Genomic DNA, 24,438 nt, shown 5'->3' on the forward strand with positions numbered 1-24,438 from the left:
TCCACAGCTTCTAGTCTAACCATTCTTTAGTGTTTCTTTGAAAACCGAGTTCTTATTACTAAAAATTATTATAAATGTTAATCACTAAAATGTCCGTACAGTTGATTGGCTAAAGCGTTTAATTAAAAAAATTTCCCACAATTCCGAGTCTGCGGGGTGGGGGGCGCTGGTCCCCTGGTGACGTTATACCTTGCTGATTGGCTGATGTCGGGCACAGGGCGTGGGCAGTAGTTGGGCGGGAACTTGAAATCCAGTGGTCGCCATGACTGGCTGTGGGCTATTCAAGTCTCCAGGCTTAACGCTGTTTTTTTGCTTGCCTTTATATTACCTGCTGCTTCTGTTTTTGCTTGGGACCCTGTCCAACAAACTTAACGTGCCACAGGTGTTGCTACCTTTCGGCCGGGAGCCAGGCCGGGTACCCTTCCTACTGGAAGCGCAGCGGGGCTGCTATACTTGGTGAGCGATGAAGGAGTCAGGAGGATATATGCACCCCTACACCATCCAGTAAAGATGGGGAAGTTCACCCTATAGGGCCCCCTTCCCCCCAAGGAATGCTGCGTGGTCATTTGAGATGAAGGGGCCTAATCCTGTAGGGGAGAAGAGGCCAGATCCTCCTGATGAGGCTTGTCCTTTTCACTGTAGGTTGTGTCTATCCATATGTGACAAACTTTCGGAACTTGAGGTTAGCCTTTTCATTGTGCTTGTGTTGGGAGTTAATCTCAGTAGGAGCGGTGATCCAGACCGCAGGGAAGCCTCGTAGTTGGAGGCAGTGTAGGTAGGGATGGTTACCAGTGTGAGGGGTCTTCCAATGTATACTATTAGGGTGAGAGAATTCCAAGGTATGAGGAAATTTTTTTAGGAATAGAAAAAAGAAAAAAACTCACTGCCGTGGAATGGAATCTGATGGGTAGCGACCCCTCCTTGGGTTTCCGAGGCAGTATCTCTAGAGAAGTAGATTGCCCAACCATCCTTCCTTCCGAGGAGTGGCTGGTGGGTGTGAACCACCAGCCTTCTGGTTAACAGTAAAGTGCCTTAGGCACTATGCCGCCAGAGCCCACTGAGTAAATAAGATGAGCTATTCAGTGTGAGAGCGTGTGTGTCCCAAAACAACTAATTATTACGCACTTACTGCAGACTTTGAGTGTATTAACTCATTTAATTTAGATGTAGGTAAGTACAATTCACATTTTATGTATGAGGGACAGCTACAGAGACCATGAAGTTTAAACTTCTTGGAATATGACAAAATTTGTCTTGAGTGGAGATGAGATCTATGTGGAATATAAAGGTTTTCCTCCTTATAGGACGGTATCCACTTGAAGTGTGAGGATAAAGGGTACTCAGCTTGGGGAGTGATGACTTCCTGACTGAGCATGGATGGAAAGATAGACTTTCTGGTGTGAGAGAACCCAAAGGTAGGTTGTGAGGTTACCCAAGGTGTGAGGAAACCTAAATTAAAATGAGCTCCACGATATGAGAGGATTCACCCTGAACCCATTGCCATGGAATTGATTCCAAGTCATGGCCACCTCATATGTTTTAGAGTAGAACTACGCTCCATGGGGTTTTGAGGGCTAATTTAAAAAAAAAAGAAAAATTACCAACACTTTCTTCTGAGGTACCTCTGGGTAGACTCGAATCTTCAACCTTTTGGTTAGTAACTGAGGACATTTACTGTTTGTAATACCCAGGGACCCTGTGTTTACTCTTAAGTGGAGTAGATTTCCCTTTACTTTCTCCTAAGAGAAACAATGGGAGCTCTGGTAGCATAGTGCCTAAGGCACTTGACTGCTAACCAGAAGGCTGGCACATAACAACAATAACAACAAGAGAGACAATGGGGTTTATTCAGAGAGTAAAAAAGTTTCCCTCCCATTTTGAGGTAGTATAAAGAAATTAGGCTTATAAAATGACTCCATGTGGTGTGCTTCCTGACTAGATGATGCAAGGAATCTTTCTGCATATGGACTTGTCCTCCCCTCCCAATCCAAAAATAATGAGCTTTTTTCACCCCTTTTTTAAAAGGAAAAACTCGTGAATTTTCCAACTTAGGTGCCCAGTTTTGAGGATGAGAAAGCGCAATCTCTCATTATTGAAAATACAACATTCATCCTATTTTAATATACTGAGGGAAGAATGTAACATAAATCTTATTTTAAGTATTGAGGAAGGAATTTAACACTTCTACGATGATACAAATTGGGAAAAGGCTTTAATCATTTTCCCTACGTCACTTGTGTCACTAAGCAATGTTCCTACTTTTAAGAATGTCATTTAAACATATATGGTGGTATATAACGTGGGAGTGCTACAGGAATCTGTGTTCTATCAAAGTTGACTTTAACCCCCGTTCTTTTTTCATAGTCTTGAGTATTTTGTTCTGGCAGGCATTCCACCCATCATGATGCAGTTGCTGTTGAACCTTTATATGAAAATGGCAGCTTGTGTTCCCAAAGAGCTGTACTCATTGCTGAATCTACCCAACCTATACGCCTCAGCAGTATTATTCTTGCTCGAGAGATAGGTATGTTGAGAGAAAATGCTGTGTAAAACTTGGTCTGGGGTAGAATAATCTAATAATCTTGTTTCTATGGTTAATACAAATGATAAAATGAATAGGGATTTCTGCAAAATTTACCCTAAATTGTGGCCCCCTATAAGTTTTTTGTTTTTTAATATCAGCGTCTGGCATGTTGCCTGACACCGTGGAAACTCTAGTTGTTTGAATCAGTAAAGGAAAGAAGGAATTAATCACCTGAAACTAGATTAGTTGTTAAGGTCCGAGATTGGTTTTGAGTGAAGTTTTAAGTCTGCCAGCTGCTGTCGAGTTGATTTCCACTCACGGCAACCCCCTGTGTGTGAGAGTGAAACTGTGCTCCAAAGGGTTTTCAGTGGATGATTTTTCAGAAGTAGATCTCCAGGCCTTTCTTTCCAGGCAGTTCTGGGTGGACTTGAACTAATCTTTCAATTAGCCGCTGAGCACTTTGATCCAGGGACTCCTTGTTAGAAATGTAAATTCTCAGGCCCCAAACCAGCTCTGTAATATCAGAATTTCTGGGGTAGACCCAGAGATCTTTGTTTTAACAAGCTCCCTAGGTGATTCTTATGTATACTAAAGTTTGGGAAACATGACACTAGTTTATTTTAGAGCAACTCAAGGCAGTCTATTTGTATCCAAATAAGGTAAGGATTCAGTTTTCCTGGGTTTCTGACACTTCAATTGCATACACTAGGCCAGAAATATCTAAACAGCTTTCAATATTTTGATAACTGATACAATTGTAATAGGTTATTAGAGAGGAAAAAAAAAACTTGCTGTCCACTTGATTCTGACTCAGCAGCACTGTACGGTTTCCAAGGCTGTAAATCTTAGAAAGCAACACTGCCACATCTTTCTCCCATGGAGCAGCTTGCAGGTTTGAACCATGACCTTTTGATTAGTAGGTGAGTGCTTAACTACTCAACCACTAGTGTTCCTCCTCAGGGTGCTTAGTATACATATTTCATATAATTGAAGGCACCATCCATTTATGAAGGAGCTCTGGTGACATAGTGCCTATGGCATTTGACTGCTAATCACAAGATTGTTGGATCAAACCCAGCAGCCACTCTGCAGAAGGAAGACTGGGCAATTCCATAAAGATTTACTGCCTCGGAAACCCAAAGGGGGTCGCTATGAGTTGGAATCGACTCAATGGCAGTGAGTGGTTTTTTTTTTTTTTTTAATCTATCAAAAGCAGAGAGACGGGTATCTATGGAAAATAGCACTTACGGCAAGCACTGAAATTGCACTCCTGCCCAAACATCTGCAACCATCTTTTAGATAACTTTCCCATAATAGCTCAAAAATACAAGTCAAGCTTGTTAATCTTCTATTTTTTCCCTGTTGTCACAACTTGCCAGGTCACAGTGAATTTACAAGTTGTTTACATTCTTTACACACTTCACATATTTCTATATTTCTGTTTCCAAGTTCAGAAATTCTAAATAACTTTCATATGATTTACAGATTACTAATAACTTATAGTGAATGTTAGAGTCTCACAAAGGTATACATATTTCTACGTTCATATTATGAGTGCTCATACATACGTGTTTTGAAAGCATAATAGTGACATGCATATAGGATTTGAGATCATTAAGAAACATACAAAACAAGCCACCTCTTTGTCTCAAATCACATTTAAAACTATCTTTTGTTTAATTTTTTCTCTTCATTCAAGTTAATATGTATCTACCCTCTAGTTAGTGGTTTACCTTCCCTTCCCCACCCACTCCTGGTAACCATCAATCAATAATGTATGTATATATATATATATATATATATATATTGTTTTTTAATTTTTATTGTGATTTGGGTGAAAGTTTACAGAGCAAATTCACTTTCCATACAGCAGCTCACATACACTTTGTCTCATGACATTGGCTGCAGTTACCCACAATGCAGCAGTTCCCTTCCTACTTCCTCCACATAGTTACCTCTTTCCTATGTCCTTCCCTCCCAGGCACTCCTGCCCCCTGAGCTTTCTCCCTGTGCATACACAGCCCTTCTATTCTCCCATGACTGATCTCTCCAAGGAGTGTATCTACCTAATATAAATGTTCAGCTCATATACTTGTCTTTTGTTTGGCTGGAAGCCACAGGTTGGGCTCAATTCAAGACCTGAAGGGCAGCTAGGGGCCATAGTCTCAGTGGTTCCATCAGGCTCTATCAGACCAGCAAACCTGGTTCTTTTTTTTTTTTTAATGATTTTGAGTTTTGTTCCACATTGTTCTCCCACTCTGTCAAGGATCTCCTACATAGATCCCTCTCCTAGTGGTTGATAGTGGTAGCCAAGCACCATGTAGTTCTTCTGGTCTCATAGTCGTATAGGCTGAGGATCACATGGTATACCAGTCCCTTGGACTAATTCTTTCCATGTGTCAGGTTTTCTTCATTCTTCTTTGCTCTGGATGAGGAGAGACCCATCATTGCATCTAGATGGCTGCTTGCAATCTTTTAAGATCCCAGTTGCTACTTGCCAAAGTATGATGTAGAACAATGTTTTTGTGTAGTATGTTGTGCCAATTGAGCTTGGTGTCCTCTGCGACTATGGTCTCTAGCCCACGGGCCCAACTACTCGCTCCCTCTGGGTAGCTGGCTGTGGCCGAAAAGTAACTACAGCCTTGTCCCTTGTCGGCTCTACTATATACCTGGTGATTCTTTTCTTTTTTTTTGGTAATTGTTAACTTTTTTTTTTTTTTTATTGTAATTTGGGTAAAAATTTACAGAGTAAATTCACTTTCCATACAACAGTTCACCTACACTTTGTCTCATGACATTGACTACAATTTACCCCAATGCAACAGCTCCCCTCCTACTTCCTCCCAATAGTTACCTCTTCCCTGTGTTCATCCCTCCATGCACTCCTACCCCCTGAGCTATTTCCCTGTGCATAAACAGCCTTTCTTTCTCCCATGATTGATCTCTCCAAGGAGTGTATGTAACTCAGGTAAATGTTCAACTCATATGCCTGCCTTTTGTTTGATTGGAAGCCACAGGTGTGGGTCCAATTCTAGACCTTAAGGGCAACTAGGGGCCACAGTCTCAGGGATACCACCAGGCTCTATCAGACCAGCAAACCTGGTCCTCCCCCTTTTTTTTTTTTTCCAAATGATTTTGAGTTTTGTTCTACATTGTTCTCTCTTTCTATCCAGGATCTCCTACATAGATCCCCATCTGAGTGGTTGACAGTGGTAGCCAGGCACCATCTAGTTCTTCTGGTCTCATAGTCATATAGGATACGGATCGCATGGTGTACCAGTCACTAGGACTAATTGTTTCCATGAATCTTTGGTTTTCTTCATTCTTCTTTTCTCTGGATGAGGAGAGTCCCATCATTGCATCTAGGTGGCTGCTTGTAGGCTTTTAATATCCCAGTCACTACTTGCCAAAGTAGGAAGTGGAACAATGTTTTGTGTAGTATGCTATGCCAATTGAGCTTGATGTCCCCTGTGACTATGGTCCTGAACCCACCAGTTCAACTACTTGGTCCCTCTGGGTAGCTGGCTGTGACCAAGAAGTGACTACAGCCATGTCCATTGTCAGCTGTACTATACACCTGGGAATTCTTACAGATCATACACATAAACTTATAGGACCGTTGTCTGCCAACCCTGTACATGGTCTTGGGTACATTCTCCACTTCATAGACATACCTAGTAGTTCAGCCTGTCCACCCATCTATCCACCCATATACCCATGTTTGCCTTCACTGACAACCTAATACTGTATGTGCAAAAGGGTTCATCTTTGTTGTCTGTACCTCCCATGCAGCTCTCTTTGTCTTTCTCTTCCTCAATGCCATCGTGTTGATCACTTACATTTAGTATATTGCCCTTCTCTTCACCCAAATCAATACTTGTCACTACCTATCTAACAGTGTTCCTTCCCCTCCCCTCCCACCACTGACAACCAACAAAGAAAATTTCCTGCCACATATAAACCTTTCCTTGACTTTTTATAATAACAGACTAATATGATATTTGTCCTTCTGTGATTGACTTATTTCATTGAGCATAATGTCCTCCAAGTTCCTCCATGTTATGCAGTGTTTTGCAGATTCTACATTATTCTTTATGGTTGCATAGTATTCCATTGTGTGTATGTACCATAGTTTGGTTATCCATTCTTTGTTAATGGACACCTAGGTTGTTTCCATCTTTTTGCTGTTGTAAATAGTGCTGCAGTGAACATGGGTGTGCATATATCTGTTCTTGTGGTGGCTCTCACTTCTTTAGGATATATACCTAGTAATGAAATTGCTGGGTCAAATGGTATTTCTAATTCCAGTTTTGTAAGAAATCACCATACTGCTTTCCACAGTGATTGTATCGTTTTACAGTCCCACCAGTAGTGTATGAGAGTCTCAATCTCTCTGCATCCTTGTCAGCATTTGTTATATTCTTTCTTGTTGAACTTTGCTACTAGTGCTGGGGCAAGATGATATCTTATTGTTGTTTTGCTTTGCATCTCTCTAATGGGAAATGATTGTGAGCATTTCTTCATATGTTTGTTGGCCACATGAATATCATCTTTGGTGGTGTCTGTTCATGTCTTCTGCCCATGTTTTAACTGGATTGTTTGTCTTTTTGTTGTTGAGGTGTTGGAGTTTTCTCTAAGTTCTAGAGATAAGTAAGTCCCTTGTCAGATCTGTCATTGCTGAATATATTTTCTGAATCTGTAGGTTCTTTTTTTAATCTTTTGGAGGTATTTTGAAGCACATAAAAATTTAATTTTTAGAAGGTCCCATTCATCTAATTTATCTTCTGCTGTTTGTGCATTTTGGGTTATGCTTGATAGTCTATTTGTGCCATACATCAGGGCCCCTAAATTTGCCCCTAGTTTTTCCTTGTTGAACTTTATAATTTTAGGTTTCACATTTAAGTCTTTGATCCATCTGGAGTTAGTTTTTGTGTATGGTGTGAGGTATGGATCTTGTTTAATTTTTCTGCAAATGGATATCCAGTTTTGCCAGCACCATTTGCTAAACGGACAGTCTCTTCCCCATTTAATGGATTTCAGCCCTTTGTCAAAGATCAGCTGACCATAGGTCGATGGATCTGTTTCTGGTTTCTCAGCTCTATTCCTTTGGTCTATATATCTATTGTCATATCAGTATCAGGCAGTTTTGACTACTGTAGCTATATAGTTGATTTTGAGATCCGGGAGTGTGAGACCTCCTACTTTGTTCTTCTTTAGTAGTGCTTTGCTTATCAGAAGTTTCTTTCCTTTCCATGTAAAGTTAGTGTGGTTTTTCCATATCCTTAAAGAATGCTGATGGGATCTGGATGGGGATTGCATTGAATGTATGGATTGCATTGGGTAGAATTGACATTTTCACAACGTTCAGTCTTTCTATCCACGAGCATGATAAGTTTTTCCATTTATGTAGATCTCTTAGGATTTCTTGAAGTACTCTTTTATTGTTTTCTTTGTACAGGTCTTTTGTGACCCTGGTAAGATTTATTCCCAAGTATTTAATTTTTTTTGTTGCTATTGTAAATGGTATTGATTTCCTTATTTCTTTTTCAGCAATATCTTTGCTGGTGTAGAGGAATCCAACTGGTTTTTGAATGTTGATCATGTATCTTGCCACTATGCTAAATTTCTTAATTAGTTTCAGTAGGCTTTTTTTTTTTTTTTTCCCCCTGAGTCTCTTGGGTTTTCTATGTATAGGCTCATATCATCAGCAAATAGGGATAGTTTTACTTCTTCCCTACCAATTTGGATGCCTTTGATTTCCCTTTCTTGCCTTATTGTCCTGGCTAGGACTTCCAGTACAATATTGAATTGAAGTGGTGATATAGGACTTCCAGTACAATATTGAAGTGGTGATAGAGGGCATCCTTGACTGGTTCCTGTTCACAAGGGGAATGGTTTCAGTCTTTCTCCATTAAGAGTAATGTTGGATGTTGGTTTTGCATATATGCCCTTTATTATGTTGAGGATTGTCCCTTCTATTCCTATTTTGCTGAGAGTTTTTTTTTTTTTTTTAATCAGGAATGGGTGTTGGATAATATTTCTTTTTATTTTGAAACCCTTTTCTTGACTTTTTTACCATTGTTTTTGTTGTTTGCCGTCGAGTTGGCCCTGACTCATAGTGACCCCTCCTTGGGTTTCCAAGGCAGTATCACTGTGGAAGTAGGATTGCCCAACCTTCCTTCCAAGGAGTGGCTGGTAGGTTTGAACTGCCAGCCTTCTGGTGAGCAGTCAAGTGCCTTAGGCGCTATGCTACCAGAGCTCCCTTTTTACCATAGTGATCTCATATAATATTTGTTCTTTTGTGATTGTCCAACTTCACTGTAATGGCCTCTAAGTTAATCTATGAGATGTTTTGCAGATTAATCATTGTTATTTTAACATGTAGGACTTCAATGTGTGTATGTGCCATTGTTTGTTGATCCATTCCTTTGTTGATGCGCATATAGGTGGTTCCCATCTTTTTGCTGATATGAATAGTGCTGCAATGAACATGGGTGCATATCTGCTCGTGTCACAGCTCTTATTTTTCTAGGATACATACCTAGTAGTGAGATTGCTGGATCATATGCTATTTCTGTTTCTGGCTTTTTAAGAAAGCACCATACTTGTTTTCCACACTAGTTATACCATAGTCTCACCAGCAGTGTATGAAGGTTCTAGTCTCTTCATATCCTCACCAGCATTTGTTTTCTGATTTTTTGAACTTTGCTATTAGTGCTGGGGTGAGATGATACCTGGTTGTTTTGATTTGCATCTCTCTAATGACTTATGATCGTGAGCATTTCTTCATGTGTTTGTTAGCTGCCTGAATGTCATCTTTGGTCAACTATCTGTTCATGTCTTCTGTTCATTTCTTAATTGGATTATTTATCTTTTTGTAGTTAAGATGTTGAAGTTTTCTATAAGTTTTAGAGATTAGCACCTTGTCTGATATGTTTTCCCAGCCTATAGGTTCTCTTTTTACTCTTTTGGTGAAATTTTTTGATGCTTATTAAGTGTCTAATTTTTAGGAGGTCCCAGTCACCTATTTTGTCTAATAGTGTTTGTGCATTTTTAGTTATACTAAATAGTGTATTTATACTCTGAATTAGGGCACTTATTTTTTCTTTGATGGTCTTTATGGTTTTAGGTTTTACATTCATGTCTTTGATCTAACTTGTGTTAGTTTTTGTATATGGTGTAAGATATGGGTTGTGTTTCATTTTTCTGCAAATGGATATCCAATGTTGCCAGGACCATTTATTAAAGAGACTATCTCTTCCCTATTTAATAAGTTTTGATCTTTTGTCAAAGATCGGCTCTCCATAGGTGCATGGATTTACTTCTGCGTTCTCAATTCTGTACCATTGGTCTATGTGTCTGTTGTTGTACCAGTACCAGGCTGTTTTAACTACTGTGGCTGTATACTAGGTTTTGAGAGCAGGGAATGTAAGGCCTCCTACTTTGTTCTTTGGTAGTGCATTGCTTATCTGGGCTCTCTTCCCTTTCCTTATAAAATTGATAGTCTATGTAGGAGATCCTGGATAGAGTGGGAGAACAATGTGGAACAAAACTCAAAAGCATAAAAAAAAAAAAAAAAAAAGGGACCAGATTTGCTGGTTTGATAGATAGAGCCTGGTGGAACCCCTGAGACTATGGCCTCTAGCTGCCCTTCAGGTCTGAAATTGAACACAATCCTATGGCTTCCAGCCAAACAAAAGATAGGCATATGAGTTGAACATTTACATTAGGTAGGTATACTCCTTGGAAAGATCAATCATGGGAGAATAGAAGGGCTGTGTATACACAGGGAGGCAGCTCAGGGGGCAGGAATGCATGGGAGGGAAAGACACAAGAGGTAATTATGAGGAGGAAGTGAGAGGGGAGCTGTTGCATTGTAGGAAATTATAGTCAATGACATGAGACAAAGTGTGTGTGAACTGCTGTATGGAAAATGAATTTGCTCTGTAAACTTTCACCCAAATCACAATAAAATTTTGAAAAATAATAATCTGCTTTGTAGAAAAGAAACAAAACAAAAAAAGATGTATCCCAACTTTATATTTGTTGAAATATGAAAAAATGAATGTTTTACAATCAATAAAATATGGTATATCTCTCATTTAAGGACCATGTCATACAGCTATAGTGGATAGATGAAGATATGGAGGTTAGAAAAGAAGTATTGATTTGGTCAGATAGGCTGTTTTCTATTTTCAGTAAGGACATCGATTACTCTTCAGGAATTTAATGTGATAGCAAGAGTCATTCATACAATGCTAGGAAAAAAATCTGGCTCTCAGCTTAATTTCATCTATATTGTGGTAAATAAATCTTTAGAGTAGCTCTCCCAATTTCACTGCTAAAACAGTTGCACATTTTGTTGTTGTTAGGTGCTGTCAAGTCAGTTCTGACTCATATGACCCTATGTACAACAGAATGAAACACGGCCTGATCCTGTACCATCCTCATACTCAATCACTGGTATGTCTGAACCCATTGTTGGAGCCACTGTGTCAGTCCATCTCATTGAGGGTCGTGTCCTGCGACTGGTCCCTCCGGATAATATGTCCAAAGTACGTGAGACGAAGTCTCACCAACCTCACTTCTAAGGAGCATTCTGGCTATATTTCTTCAAAGACAGATTTGTTCATTCTTCTGGCAGTCCATGGTATATTCAGTGTTCTTTACCAACACCATAATTCAAATGTATCAATTCTTTTGCCTTCCTTATTCATTGTCCAGCTTTTGCATGCGTATAAGTTGATTGAGTACATATTACCGAAAAACATTGTTCCACATCCTACTTTGGCAAGTAGCGACTGGGATCTTAAAAGCTTGCAGGTGGCCATCTAGTTGCAGTAATGGGTCTCTTCTTGTCCAGAGCAAAGAAGAATGAGGAAAACCAAACACGCATGGATACAATTAGTCCAAGGGATTGGTACACCATGCAGTATGTAATATAAATGTGGTAACTAGGGGCGATAGCCTCTGGGATTCCACCAGGCTCTATCAGACCCATGGCTTGTGGTAGGCATACCTTTGTCCTTAAAGTGACATCTTTGCTTTTTGACAGTTAAAGAGGTCTTTTGCAGCAGATTTGCCCAATGCAATGCATTGTTTGATTTCTCAACTGCTACATACATGAGTGTTGGTTGTGGATCCAAGTAAAATGAAATTCCTGACAACTTCTATTTTTTCTCCATTTATCATGATATTGTTTATTGGTCCAGTTGTGACGATTTTTGTTTTCTGTATGTTGAGATGTAATCCATACCGAAAGTTGTAATTTTTTATCTTTATCCGTAATCGCTTCAAGTCCTTTTTGCTTTCAGCGAACAAGGTTGTGTCCTCTTCACATCTCAGGTTGTTAATGAGTCTTCCTCCAATGCTGAATTGTGCACATAGATGATGGAAACTCCCAGTGGTAAATGTCAGTCTTGGTATTTTACCAAGTGCATTCCCATTTGAGTGGGTACGGGCACTCTGAAGTGGGGGAAGGCATTTTGAGAGGGAAACACATGCCTAGGAGAAATGGTTCAATCATTTGTTTGATAAATACTTATTGAGTTGCCTACTAAACATAAGGCATCTGTAAAATGGAAAGTTTTAAGCATTCCATTGGTGTTTAGGTGCTTAGAATTTTATTTATGATGTTTTTGGTGATAACATAGTAAAGAAAATTATTGACTATGATAGACATGATGGTCAGAGGTGAGAGACTTGAGGTAGGTATGTTCCATTTGGCAAGAGTACTAGATTTTTTTTGGTAAATTTTGTTTTGTTTTGTTTGTAAAACATTTAAAGAATGTAAAAGATTATATAGTGAAAAGTAAAATTTTCTCTAACCTCATTTCTCCAAGAGGCAACCACTTTTCTGTAGTTTTCCGTAGGTAGTCTATGAGTATATGAATGTGCCTTTTTATGGTGAGAAATCTAGACTTTTAACCTTAGACTCAAGACAGAGAGAGGAGTTTGGAGATGAGGGCATACCTTTTGGGTGAAGAAGTTCACATAGAGGATGAAGAGAGAGTTTGGACAACTAAAGATTTTTGCTAGTAGAAAGGTGGGGCAAGTGAAATGGGAATCTACTTTTCCACTGTGCTTGGCACATAGTAGCTGTTCAGTAAATACTTCTGATTGGTTGCTGTAATGGAGGATAATCAGGATATTTAGAAGAAGTAGCAAATATTTAATTAACTGCTTTTGGAAGCTTGGATAAATCAGAGGCAGACAAGAAATATTTATTGTTTCCGTTACTTCTTTTTGTCTCTGGCTCTGCATCCCATTGGTCTCAATCCTGTCTTTATTCTCTTAATTTTTTCTTTCTTTCTTCATTTCCTGGTATCAGCTTTCTTCCTCTCTATGTCATCTATCTTCCTCTCTATCTCATTTTCCTCTCTATCTCATCTTTCCAAAGAAAGGTGATCCCACAGAATGTGGAAATTATTGAACAATATCATTAATATCACACACAAGTAAAGTCTTACTGAAGATACTTCAGATATGGTTGCAGCAGTATATTAACTAGGAACTTTCAGAAATGCAAGCTGGATTCAGAAGAGGACATGGAATGAAGGATGTCATTGCTGATGTCAGATGGATCTTGGCTGAAAGCAAAGAATACCAGAAAGATATTTACTTGTGTATTATTGACTATTCAGAAGCATTCGATTGTGTAGATCATAACAAATTATGGATGACATTGAGAAGAATGGGAATTCCAGAACACTTAATTCTGCTCATGAGGAACCTGTACATAGACCAGGAGGCTGTTGTTCTAACTGAACAAAGGGATGCTGCATGGTTTAAAATCAGGAATGGTGTGTGTCAGGGTTGTATTCTTTCACCATACTTACTCAATCTAAGCAAATAATCTGAGAAGCTGGACTATATGAAGAAGAACTTGGCATCAGGATTGGAGGAAGACTCATTAACAGCCTGTAGTATGCAAATGACACAACCTTGCTTGCTGAAAGTGAAGATGACTTGAAGTACTTACTGATGAAGATTAATGACTACAGTCTGCAGTATGGATTACACCTCAACATAAAGAAAACGAACATCCTCCCAACTGGACTGATAAGTAGCATCATGATAAATGGAGAAAAGATTAAAATTGTCAAAGATTTCATATTACTTGGAAGCACAATCAACATCAATGGAAGCAGCAATCAAGAAATCAGACGACGTACTGCACTGGGCAAATCTGCTACAAAAGACTTCTTTAAAATACCAAAGACCAAAGACATCTCTTTGAAGACTAACATGCGTCTAACCCAAGCCATGGTGTTTTCAATAGCATATCATATGTGTGTGAAAGCTGGACAATGAATAAGGACAACCAAAGAAGAGTTGATGCTTTTGAGTTGTGGTGTTGGCGAAGAATACTAAAAGTATCATGGACTGCCAAAAGAACTAAGAAATATGTTCTGGAAGAAGGGCAGCCAGAATGCTCCTTGGAAGAGAGAATGGTCAGACTTTGTCTTACCTACTTTGGTTATATGGTCAGAAGGGACCATTCCTTGGAGAAAGATACGCTTCATAAAGTAGAGGGTCAGCAAAAAAGGGGAAGACCCTCAATGAGATGGATTGACACAGTGGCTGCAATGATGGGCTCAGGTATAGCAAGGATTGTGAGGCTGGTGCGCGACCAGGCAGTGTTTCATTCTGTTGTACATAGTGTCACTATGAGTCAGAGCTGACTCGATGGCACCTAACAACAACAAATCTCATCTTGTTTCTTTCTTTATTACCTGAAATAATGTCAAACTGAAAACAAGAATTTTTTTAAAATACATTTTGTTGAAATATAATTTACGTACGGTGAAATACACAAAACTAAAGTGACGTGGGTCAATGCATTTTTTTTTTCCCAGTGTTCCCTCCCCTCCCCTCTCATCCCCAGGAAAGTTTCCTTCCATGTATAAACCTTTTCTTGACTTTTTACAATAATGAACTAATACTGTATTTGTCCTGTGAATGACTTATTTCACTCAGCATGATGTCCTCCAAGTTCATCCATGCTATGTGGTGGTTTGTAGATTCTACATTATTCTTTAGTGTTGCATAGTATTCCATTGTATGTATGTACCATAGTTTGGTTATCCATTCTTCTGTTGATGGGTACCTAGGTTCTTTCCATCTTTTTGCTTTTGTAAATAGTGCTGCAGTAAACATCGGTGTGCATGTCCGTTCTTGTCATGGCTCTCACTTCTTTAGAATATATACCTAGTAATGGAATGTCTGGGTCAAATGTTATTTCTAATTTCAGCTTTTTAAGGAATCGCCATACTGCTTTCCACAGTGGCTGTATCATTTTACAGTGCCACCAGCAGTGTATGAGAGTCCCAATCACTCCACATTGTTACCAGCATTTGTTATTTTCTGTCTTGTTGAACTTTGCCATTAGTGCTGGGGTGAGATGTTGTCTTATTGTTGTTTTAATTTGCATCTCTCTAATGGTTAATGATCGTTAGGTTTTCTTCATGTATTTGCTGGCCTCCTGAATATACTTTTTGGTGAAGTGTCTTCTTGCTTGTCTTTTAATTGGATTGTTAATCTTTTTGTTGTTGAAGTGTTGGCATTTTCTATGTATTTAAGATATAAGTCCCTTGTCAGATATGTCGTTGCCAAATATTTTTTTCCAGTCTGTAAGGTCCTCTTTTTATTCTTTTGGAGAAGTCTTTGAAAGCACATAAAAATTTAATTTTTGGAAGGTTCCATTCATCTAGTTTATCTTCAGGTGTTTGTGTGTTTTGGGTTATGCTTGACAGTCTATTTATCCCATAACTTAGGACTCCTATATTTGCCCTTAGTTTTTCCTTGAGGAACTTTATAGTTTTAGGTTTCACATTGAAGTCTTTGATCCATCTGGAGCTAGTTTTTGTGTATGGTATGAGGCACGGATCTTGTTTTATTTTTCTGCAAATGGATATCCAGTTTTGCCAGCACCATTTATTAAAGAGACCATCTCTTCTCCATTTAATGGATTTTAGACCTTTGTCAAAAATCAGCAGACCCCGGGTTGATGGATCTATTTCTGGGTTCTCAGTGCTGGTCAACTAGTCTATGTGTCTGTCATTGTACCAGTACTGGCTGTTTTGATTACTGTGGCTGTATAATAGATTTTGAGATCTGGGAGTGTGAGACTTCCTACTTTGTTCTTCTTCTTCAGTAGTGCTTTGCTTATTCAAGGTCTCTTTCTTTTCCATATAAAGTTGGCAATTGGTTTTTCCATATGCTTAAAGAATGCTGATGGGATCTGGATTGGGATTGCATTAAATGTATAGATTGCTTTGGGTAGACGACATTTTCACAATGTTCAGTTTTCCTATCCATGAGCATGATATGTTCTTCCATTTTTGTAGATCTTTTATGGTTTCTTGGAGTAGTGTTTTGTAGTTTTCTTTGTACAAGTCTTCTGTGTCCCTAGTGAAATTTATTCCCATATATTTTATTTATTTAATATTTTGGTAGTTATTGTAAATGGTATTGATTTTCTTATTTCCTTTTCAGTAATCTCTTTGCTGGTGTAGAGGATATTTGGATGCTGATCTTGTATCCCACCACTATGCTAAATCTCTTCATTAGCTCCAGTAGTTTTTTTGCTGACTCTCTTGGGTTTTCTATGTATAGGATCATATCATCAACAAATAGGGATAGTTTGACTTCCTCCTTACCAATTTGGATGCCTTTGCTTTCCCTTTCTTGCCTTAATGCCCTGGTAGGACTTCCAATACAATGTTGAATAGAAGTGGTGATAGAGGGCATCCTGTTCACAAGGGGAATGGTTTCAATCTCTCTCCATTGAGAAAAATGTTGGCTGTTGGTTTTGCATATATGCCTTTTATTATGTTGAGGAATATCCCTTCTATTCCTATTTTGCTGAGAGTTTTTATAGGAATGGATGTTGAATTTTATCAAATGCCTTTTCTGCATCGATTGGTATGATCATGTGGTTCTTTTCCTTTGTTTTATTTATGCCATGGATGATGGTTGTTTTTCTAATGTTGAACTATCCTTGCATACCTGGTATGAACCCCACTTGGTCATAACATATTATTTTTTTGATACGCTATTGGAGTCTACGGCTAGTATTTTGTTGAAAATTTTTCATCTATATTCATGAGAGGTATTCGTCTGTAGTTTTCCTTTTTAGTGATGTCTTTGCCTGGTTTTAGTATCAAGGTTATGCTTGCTTCATTAAATGAATTTGGGAGGATTCCATCCTTTTCTGTGGCAAGGGGGTAAGGACTTCCTCTGTCCCCACAAGAGGAAGACAGAATCACTATCAGTAGCCCAAGGTCTATTACTGTGAGGCCAGACATGCTACCTCCCTCCAGCCCTTTTATCAACCCTAACGCCAACCTTTCCTCCTGCAGCACCCACCATCTTTCTGCTGGGTTCGATAATTCACTGCAGTGGCCACAGAACTCACAGATTATGGGATTTATTTGGGAAGCAGGAGGCTACAATTTAAGTTCAGGAACAATGCTCAGTCTCTCATAGCCCGCTTTCTCTCAGCCAACAGTCTCTCTCAGTCTCTCTCCCCATAGTGCGTGTCTCTCAGTGTCTCTCTCAGCAATGCGTGTCTCTTGTGTCTGTCTCTCTCTCAGCAATGTGCATCTCGCAAGAGTACATTCTCTCAGCAACACTTCTTTCTCAGCCCAGTCAGAGAGACTCCTTCTGCCTCTGGGAGGCCTCCTCTTGAGCCTGGCAGAGTGGCCAAACTAACCAATCATAATGTCAGAATTCTAAGCACCTGAGAGAGAGCGAACTTTCCAGAACATTGCTTTGTGCCACTCTCAACAGAAATACCCCTGGTGGATAACTTTTACAATCAGGAGCTCCTCAGTTCCTCACAGTAAATTCCATCACGGAGTTTACAAAGACTTATGGCTAGAAAAGCCATACTAAGTAATTTACTACACCGCAAGTCTTGAATAGTTTGAGTAGGATTTACCAGTGAAACTGTCTGGGCCAGGGCTTTTTTTTCTTGTTGGTAATTTTTTTATGACTTGTTCAATTTCTTCTTTTGTTATGAGTCTGTTTAAATTTTCCACCTCAGCCTCTGCTAGTTTAGGTAAGTAGTATGTTTCTAGAAATCTGCCCATTTCTTCTAGATTTTCAAATTTGTTGGAGTATAGTTCTTCATGGTATCCTTATATTATCCTTTAAATTTCTGTTGGTTCTGTTGTGGTGTCACCCAATTTGTTTCTTATTCGTGTTATTTGTATTCTCTCCCTCTTTTACTTTGTTTAATTTGCCAGTGGTTTGTCAATTTTGTTAATCTTTTCAAAGAACCAACTTCTAGTCTTGTTGATTTTTCATATTGTCTTTCTCTTTTCTGTTTCATTTATTTTCACTTGACTCTTTTTTATTTCTTTTCTTCTGGTGAGTGCAGGCTTTTTTTTCCTGCTCTTTTTCTAATTGTTAGAGATGTTGGGTTATGGTGTTGATTTTGGCTCTTTCTTCTTTTTTTGATGTGTGCATTTATTGCTTTAAATTGGCCTCTGATCACTGCTTTTGCTGTGTCCCAAAGATTTTGGTATGTTGTGTTTTATTCTCGTTTGATTCAAGGAATTTTTTTATTTCTATTACTCAGTCATTATCAAGGAGGATGTTATTCAATTTCTGTGTGTTTGCTCTTTTTGCATTCATGTTCCTATTATTGATTTCTAATTAACAGCATTGTGATCTGAGACGATGCTTTGCAGTATTTCAATGTTTTTAAATTTATTAAGGCTTGCTTTGTGGCCTAACATATGGTCTGTCCTGGAAAAGAATATATATTGTGCTGTTTTTTGGGTGAAGTGCTCTGTAGATGTTTATAAGGTCAAGTTGGTGGATTGTTTTGTTTAGTTCTTCTGTGTGTTTGTTGAGTTTCTTTCTAGTTGTTCTATCTGTGTTTGAAAGTGATGTATTAAAGTCTCCTACCACGACTGTGGAGGCATCTATTTGTCTTTTTGGTTCTGTTAGGGTCTGGTTTTTGTATTTTGGGGCTCTTTCATTGGGTGCATAGATATTTATTATGGTTGTGTCCTCTTGTTCAATCAATCCTTTAATCATTATATAATGTCCTTCCTTGTCTCTTACAGTGGTTTTTGTCATAAAGTCAGTTTTATCAGAAATTAATATTACCACTCCTGCTTTTTTATGGTTGCCATTTGCTTGATATATGTTTTTCCAATATTTGATTTTTAATCTATGTTTGTTTTTGTGTCTAAGGTGTATCTCTTGTAGACAGCATGTTGATGGGTTATGTTTTCTTATCCAGTCTGCAACTCTCTGTCTCTTTTGAGTGGTGCATTTAATCCATTGACATTTTGTGCAATTTTTGACAAATATGAATTTGTTGCTGTCATTTTGTAATTTGCTTTTTTGTGGTGTTGCTGATTTCTTTGTTCCATATAATTTTCTGTGCTGAGCTCATTTTGTTTATGAATTATGTTATCATTTGCTTTGTGGCTGTTGTATTGTTGTTGTTGTTGTTATGTGCCATCGAGTTGGCCCCGACTCATAGCGACCCCTCCTTGGGTTTCCGAGGCATTATCACTACGGAAGTAGATTGCCCCATCTTCCTTCTGAGGAGTGGCCGGTGGGTTTGAACCACCAGCCTTCTGGTTAGCAGTCAAGTGCCTTAGGCACTAAGCTAGTATTTGCTAAATACTTGTGCTTGTCCTCCTTTTTATTTTGATGTGAAGGTTTATCATTTTTCTTTGAGGTTACCATGTGATTTATAATTTTCTTCCCAAGTTTAGAACAGTCTGTTCTATCTTCCAGTTGTCTTGACTTCCCTACCATTTAGAAGTTCTATAACGACACATTTTTTTCTCCTCTTTTTGGTTTGAGTTGTCATCATTTGTCAATTGTTGTCTTTGGTTCCTGTTTACAATCTTGTAGGCTTATTTACTTTGGATACTTCCATAACTGGGTTGGTTTCTAGATTATGTCATCATGTGTGTTAACAGTTGGTTGTTGTTTGCTGTTGTTGGTTCTCTATCCAGAGAACTCCATTATCTCTTGTAAGGTTGGTCTGTTTTTAACAAATTCCTTAATTTCTGCCTATTTGGCAATGTCTTAATTTCACCATCATATTTGAGGGACAATTTTGCTGGGTATATAATTCTTGGTTGGAAATTATTATTTTTTTCAGGGTTTTATATATACCATCTCATTGTCTTCTCACCTGCATAGTTTCTCCCAAGAAATCAGAGCTTAGTCTTATTGGTTGCCCCTTGTAGGTAACTTTTCATTTTTCCCATGCTGTGTTCAGGATTCTTTCTTTGTCTTTGGTTTTTGTGAGTTTGATGGTGATATGTCTTGGTGATTTTCTTTTGGGATCTATCCTGTTTGGGATATATTGGACTTCTTGAATGGATATATTCTCATCTTTCATTAGAACAGGGAAATTCTCTTCCAACCAGTCTTCGACAATTTTCTCTGTGGTTTTATTTGTTGTTCCTGTTCTGGAATTCTGATTACATATTGGTTATTATTTTTGATGGTATCCCACATGAACCTTAGGGTTTCTTCATTTTGTTTTGATCTTTTTTATGATTGACCCTTTTCTGAAGAAGTATTGAGCTATTTGTCTTCAGTCTCACTAATTTCTGTCTTCCATTAATTCAGTCCTATTTCTTTGCTCATTCAATGTGTTATCTATTTCTGAAAACTTATTATTGATCTTCTGGATTTCTATCTGTAGGTTTTGTATCATTTCTAATTTCTCATTTATCTTGTCATTTTGTTTTTGTATTGTCTCTCAAAATTTTTCTAGGGTTTTCTCTATGTTTTCCTCAATTTTTTCAGTGTTTTCCTTGATCTGTCTCTCAATCCATTGAAGGTACCTAAATATAATTCTTTTGAATTCCTTATCAGGGAGTTCCAGTGCTGCTTCTTCCTCAGGGATATGTTCTGGGTCTGTATCCTGGTCCCTTATTTCTCCTGCTTTATCTTGCTTCTTTGTATGGACTGTGATGCTGTGTTGTCTCCAAGATATTGTGACATTTTTGTCTTTATGTTTAATTGGTGATTGTATGTTGGAGTGATTTGCCCAAAATTTTTATTTTTTTTTTTGTTTTGTTTGTATGTTATCTAAGTAAGCAGGGTACTATACTCCTCTGTTCACTAGTTGGCAGCACTTATGCACTCACCACTTGTCTCCTTTTTCATTTTCAGCCTCCTGCATGTCCCTACTGTCCTTGGCAAGCAGAGTCTATACTTAAGTCCTATTTTCATTCAGGTTCTTCCACTAGGTGGTGCCTAATCCATTTCTGTATACTTCCTTTCAAATTTCATGGCTTCAATATTATCTTATATGTCTCTGTCAATTGGTTTCTCATTTCTTTGTTGAAGAGGATCTGTGTAGCTTGTCTGCCTATTCTGACATTTTACTAGAAGTCTCCAAGAATTTTTTTAATATTATTATTATTATTTCTCTTAGATTTAAAAGGAGGTAAATTAAATGTTTGCTATTTCTTCTCACCACTATAAATTTACTTGTAAATCATCTGAAGTGTTCCCCCCCCCCCCCCATTATGGTAGTGACCCTGTATTTAAAAGCTTCCTGCTATTGTTGAAGTAGTCAGATGGATACGTATTTTGTACACAAGGCTTTTCATCTTTTCTATGTAGGCTTACAGCTACTTGTGTTCTGCCATTGCCCTGCATATTTCTTCAATGAAGAAAGGAATTTAATTTCCCATTTAACTAATGCTAGATTATCCAATGCCTAAATGTCTAATGTATATATTATCTAAGCTCAGTCTCCCTTCCTGTTTTTTCCCATTCTCCCTTCTACCTTCCCTCCTGTCTCTTCTTCCTCCCTTCTTCCTCCTCTTTCCTTCTTTTCTCCTTTCTATTAACCTTTCCCCTGTAAATAGGATAACATAAAATGATTCTTTTGATTATTTGTCAGCATTTCAGGTAAAATCCTTTTTTCTTTTTAATGGTTTATTTTTGTTATTGAGAATATACCCAGCAAAACATACATTGATTTAACAGTTTCTATGTGTACAATTAAGTGACATGAATTACATTCTTTGAGTTATACACCTGTTCTCACCCTCCTTTTCTGAGTTGTTCCTCCTGCATTAACATAAACGCACTTCCCCCTAAGGTTTTACAAAAGGGGTAAGGAGGCATCATCTTCTGACCTCCTCTAACTCCCCAAGAGGAGGACAGAATCACTATCAGCATCCCATGGCCTGTTTTTATGAGGCCAGACATGCTGCCACCCTCCGGCCCTCTCACTAACCTTGTCACCAACTGTTCCTCCTGCAGCACCTCTTTGCTGAGTTTGATAACTCACTGCAGTGGCACACAGAACTCACAGATTATGGGGCTTATTAGGGAAGCAAGAGGCTAAAATTCAAATTCAGGAACATGTTCAGTCTCTCTCAGTTGGCTGTCTTTCTCAGCAGCCGGCCATGTCTCTTAGTCTCTTCCTTTTGGCAGTGTGTGTCTCTCACATCTGTCCCTCAGCAGCGTGTCTCTCTCACGTCTCTCTCATCAACATGTCTCTTTCAGTAGTGCTTTTCTCAGCCAGCAATTAGAGAGACTCTCTCCTCCTGCCTCTAAGAGGGCTCCTTTTTGAGCCTGGCAAAGGGGCCAAAATCAACCAGTCCCAACATTAGAACTCTATGCACTTGAGAGAAAGTGAACTTTCCAGAAGATTGCTTCATGCTGCTCCAATAGAAATACACCAGGTGAATAATTTAACAATCAGCTACTCACAGCAAAAGGGGAGTTAAAAGACTATGGCTAGAAAAGCCATACCATGTAATTTGCTACACCACAGGTTCCTATCTAGCTTTTGAGTTACTGATGCTGGTTTGATCCCATACAGATAGATCTTAAAAGAGCATAATGCTCAAGTCTGGTAAAATCTTGATTAAGGGAGAGTTTGAATAAAATCTTTGAATTTATACAAGAGTTTAAAACTTATTCCTACATCCATATGCCCAGATTTTTGAGAATTGCTTGATTAACTTCTATTTTTATAACTGTTTCTTCCAAGCATGATGCGCACTAGCTAAGAACAAAGTACAGAGTTCCTATATTCCCTTCATACAGTTTCCCCTGTTAAGATCTTATATAACGATAATACAATTATTAAAATTGAGAAATTAACATTGGTACAATGCTAAATAACATTGGTACTAACTAAATTCTTATATCTTTCAGTCATTAATTTAGTAGAAAAGCATTTGGGGAAGAAAACTAGAAGTTATTATTATTATTTTTAATAGTTAATTCATTTTCATAAAACTCTTACTAATTGCTTCCTTTACCATCTCTGGAACTCTTCCTTAATGGGAGATTCTACCAGTTTATCCTGTGAGATTTCAGCTTCTCATGGTTTTTGTCCTATACCCTCATGTCTTGGTCTTCAGGTCTTTTAACTTCAAGTTCTGTCCCTCAGTTAAATATTGACTGAGGAGAAGATTAATTTTTAAAAGTTTTTATTTTAAGACAATTTTAGATTTACAGAAAGTACAGAGTTCTTATATTCCCTTCTTATAGTTTCCCCTGTTGAGATCTTATATAATGATAATACAATTATTAAAATTGAGAAATTGACATTGGTACAATATTATTAACTAAACTACAACTTTGTTTGGATTTTACCAGTTTTCCCACTAATGTCCTTTTTTGCTGTAGGATTCAATCAAGGACACCACCTTGCTAAACTAAGTTGTCATGTCTCCTTTGTTTGCTTGGATCTCTGATAGTTTCTAGGTCTTTCCTTGCTTGTATAACTTTGACACTTCTTGAGTATTGGTTAGTTTTTTTTTAATGCATTTTATTGAAATATAATTTATATACAATGAAATGCACAAAACTAAAGTGACATGGGTCAATTCTTTTTTTTTTTTTGCAGTGTTCCCTCCGCTCCCCTCCCACCTCTGGCAACCAACAAAGAAAGTTTCCCTCCATATATAAACTTTTCCTTGATCCTCCACAACAACGACTAATACTGTATTTGTCCTTCTGTGAATGACATTTCACTCAGCATAATGTCCTCCAAGTTCATCCATATTATGCGGTGTTTTGCAGACTCTACATTATTCTTTAGTGCTGCATAGCATTCCATTATGTGTATGTACCATAGGTTAATCATCCACTCTTCCACTGATGAGCATGTAAGTTGTTTCCATCTTTTTGCTATTGTAAATAGTGCTGCAAGGAACATGAGTGTGCATTTATCTGTTCCTGTCCTGGCTCTCACCTCTCTAGGATATATTCCTAGTAATGGGATTGCGGGGTCAAATGGTATCTCCAATTCTAGCTTTCAAAGGAATCGCCATATTGCTTTCCACAGTGGTTGTATCACTTCACATTCCCACCAGCAGTGTATGAGAGTCCCAAACTCTCCACATCCCCACAGCATTTGTTATATTCTGTCTTGTTGAACCTTGCCCTCAGGACTGGGATGAGAGAGTAAGAATTTCGTTTTGATTTACATCTCTCTGATGGCCATTGATTGCGAGCATCTCTTCATGTATTAGCTGGCCATTTGAATATCTTCCTTGGTGAAGTGTCTATTCATGTTTTCTGCCCATTTTTCAATTGGATTGTTAATTCCTTTGGTGTTAAGGCATTGGAGTTTTCTATAAATCTTAGAGATAAGTCCCTTGCCAGATACGTAATTATCGGCAAATATGAATTTTTGTTGTTGCAAAAACTACAAGGAGCCACATGTTCTGACCTCCTCTAATCCCACAAAAGGAAGGCAGGATTACCAGCAGTAACCCAAGGCCTATTACTGCAAGGCCAAACATGCTGCCTCCCTCCAGCCCTTTCTCCAACCGTTCCTCCCAAAGCACCCACCACCTCTCTCTCTTGGGTTCGATAATTCGCTGCAGTGGCCACACAGAGCTCACAGATTATGGGGTTTATTAGGGAAGCACCACAGGCTACAATTCAGG

At 38.4% G+C, this 24,438-nt stretch overlaps 1 protein-coding gene across 1 annotated transcript in view; it reads left to right on the forward strand.

Annotated features, from left to right (window-relative positions):
- Window positions 1-262: 262 nt before the first annotated feature.
- The window catches only part of NUP210L (nucleoporin 210 like), a 289,674-nt gene continuing 265,498 nt past the window's right edge, over window positions 263-24,438 (forward strand). The window contains exons 1-2 of the mRNA XM_007948554.2: window positions 263-456; window positions 2,388-2,524. Coding sequence (XP_007946745.1) covers window positions 263-456; window positions 2,388-2,524 — 331 coding nt within the window. The remainder of the gene's footprint in view (window positions 457-2,387; window positions 2,525-24,438) is intronic.

This window comes from Orycteropus afer, unplaced genomic scaffold (assembly GCF_000298275.1).
Source record: "Orycteropus afer afer isolate SDZICR_OR568_19922 unplaced genomic scaffold, OryAfe1.0 scaffold00217, whole genome shotgun sequence".
Taxonomy (NCBI): domain Eukaryota; kingdom Metazoa; phylum Chordata; class Mammalia; order Tubulidentata; family Orycteropodidae; genus Orycteropus; species Orycteropus afer.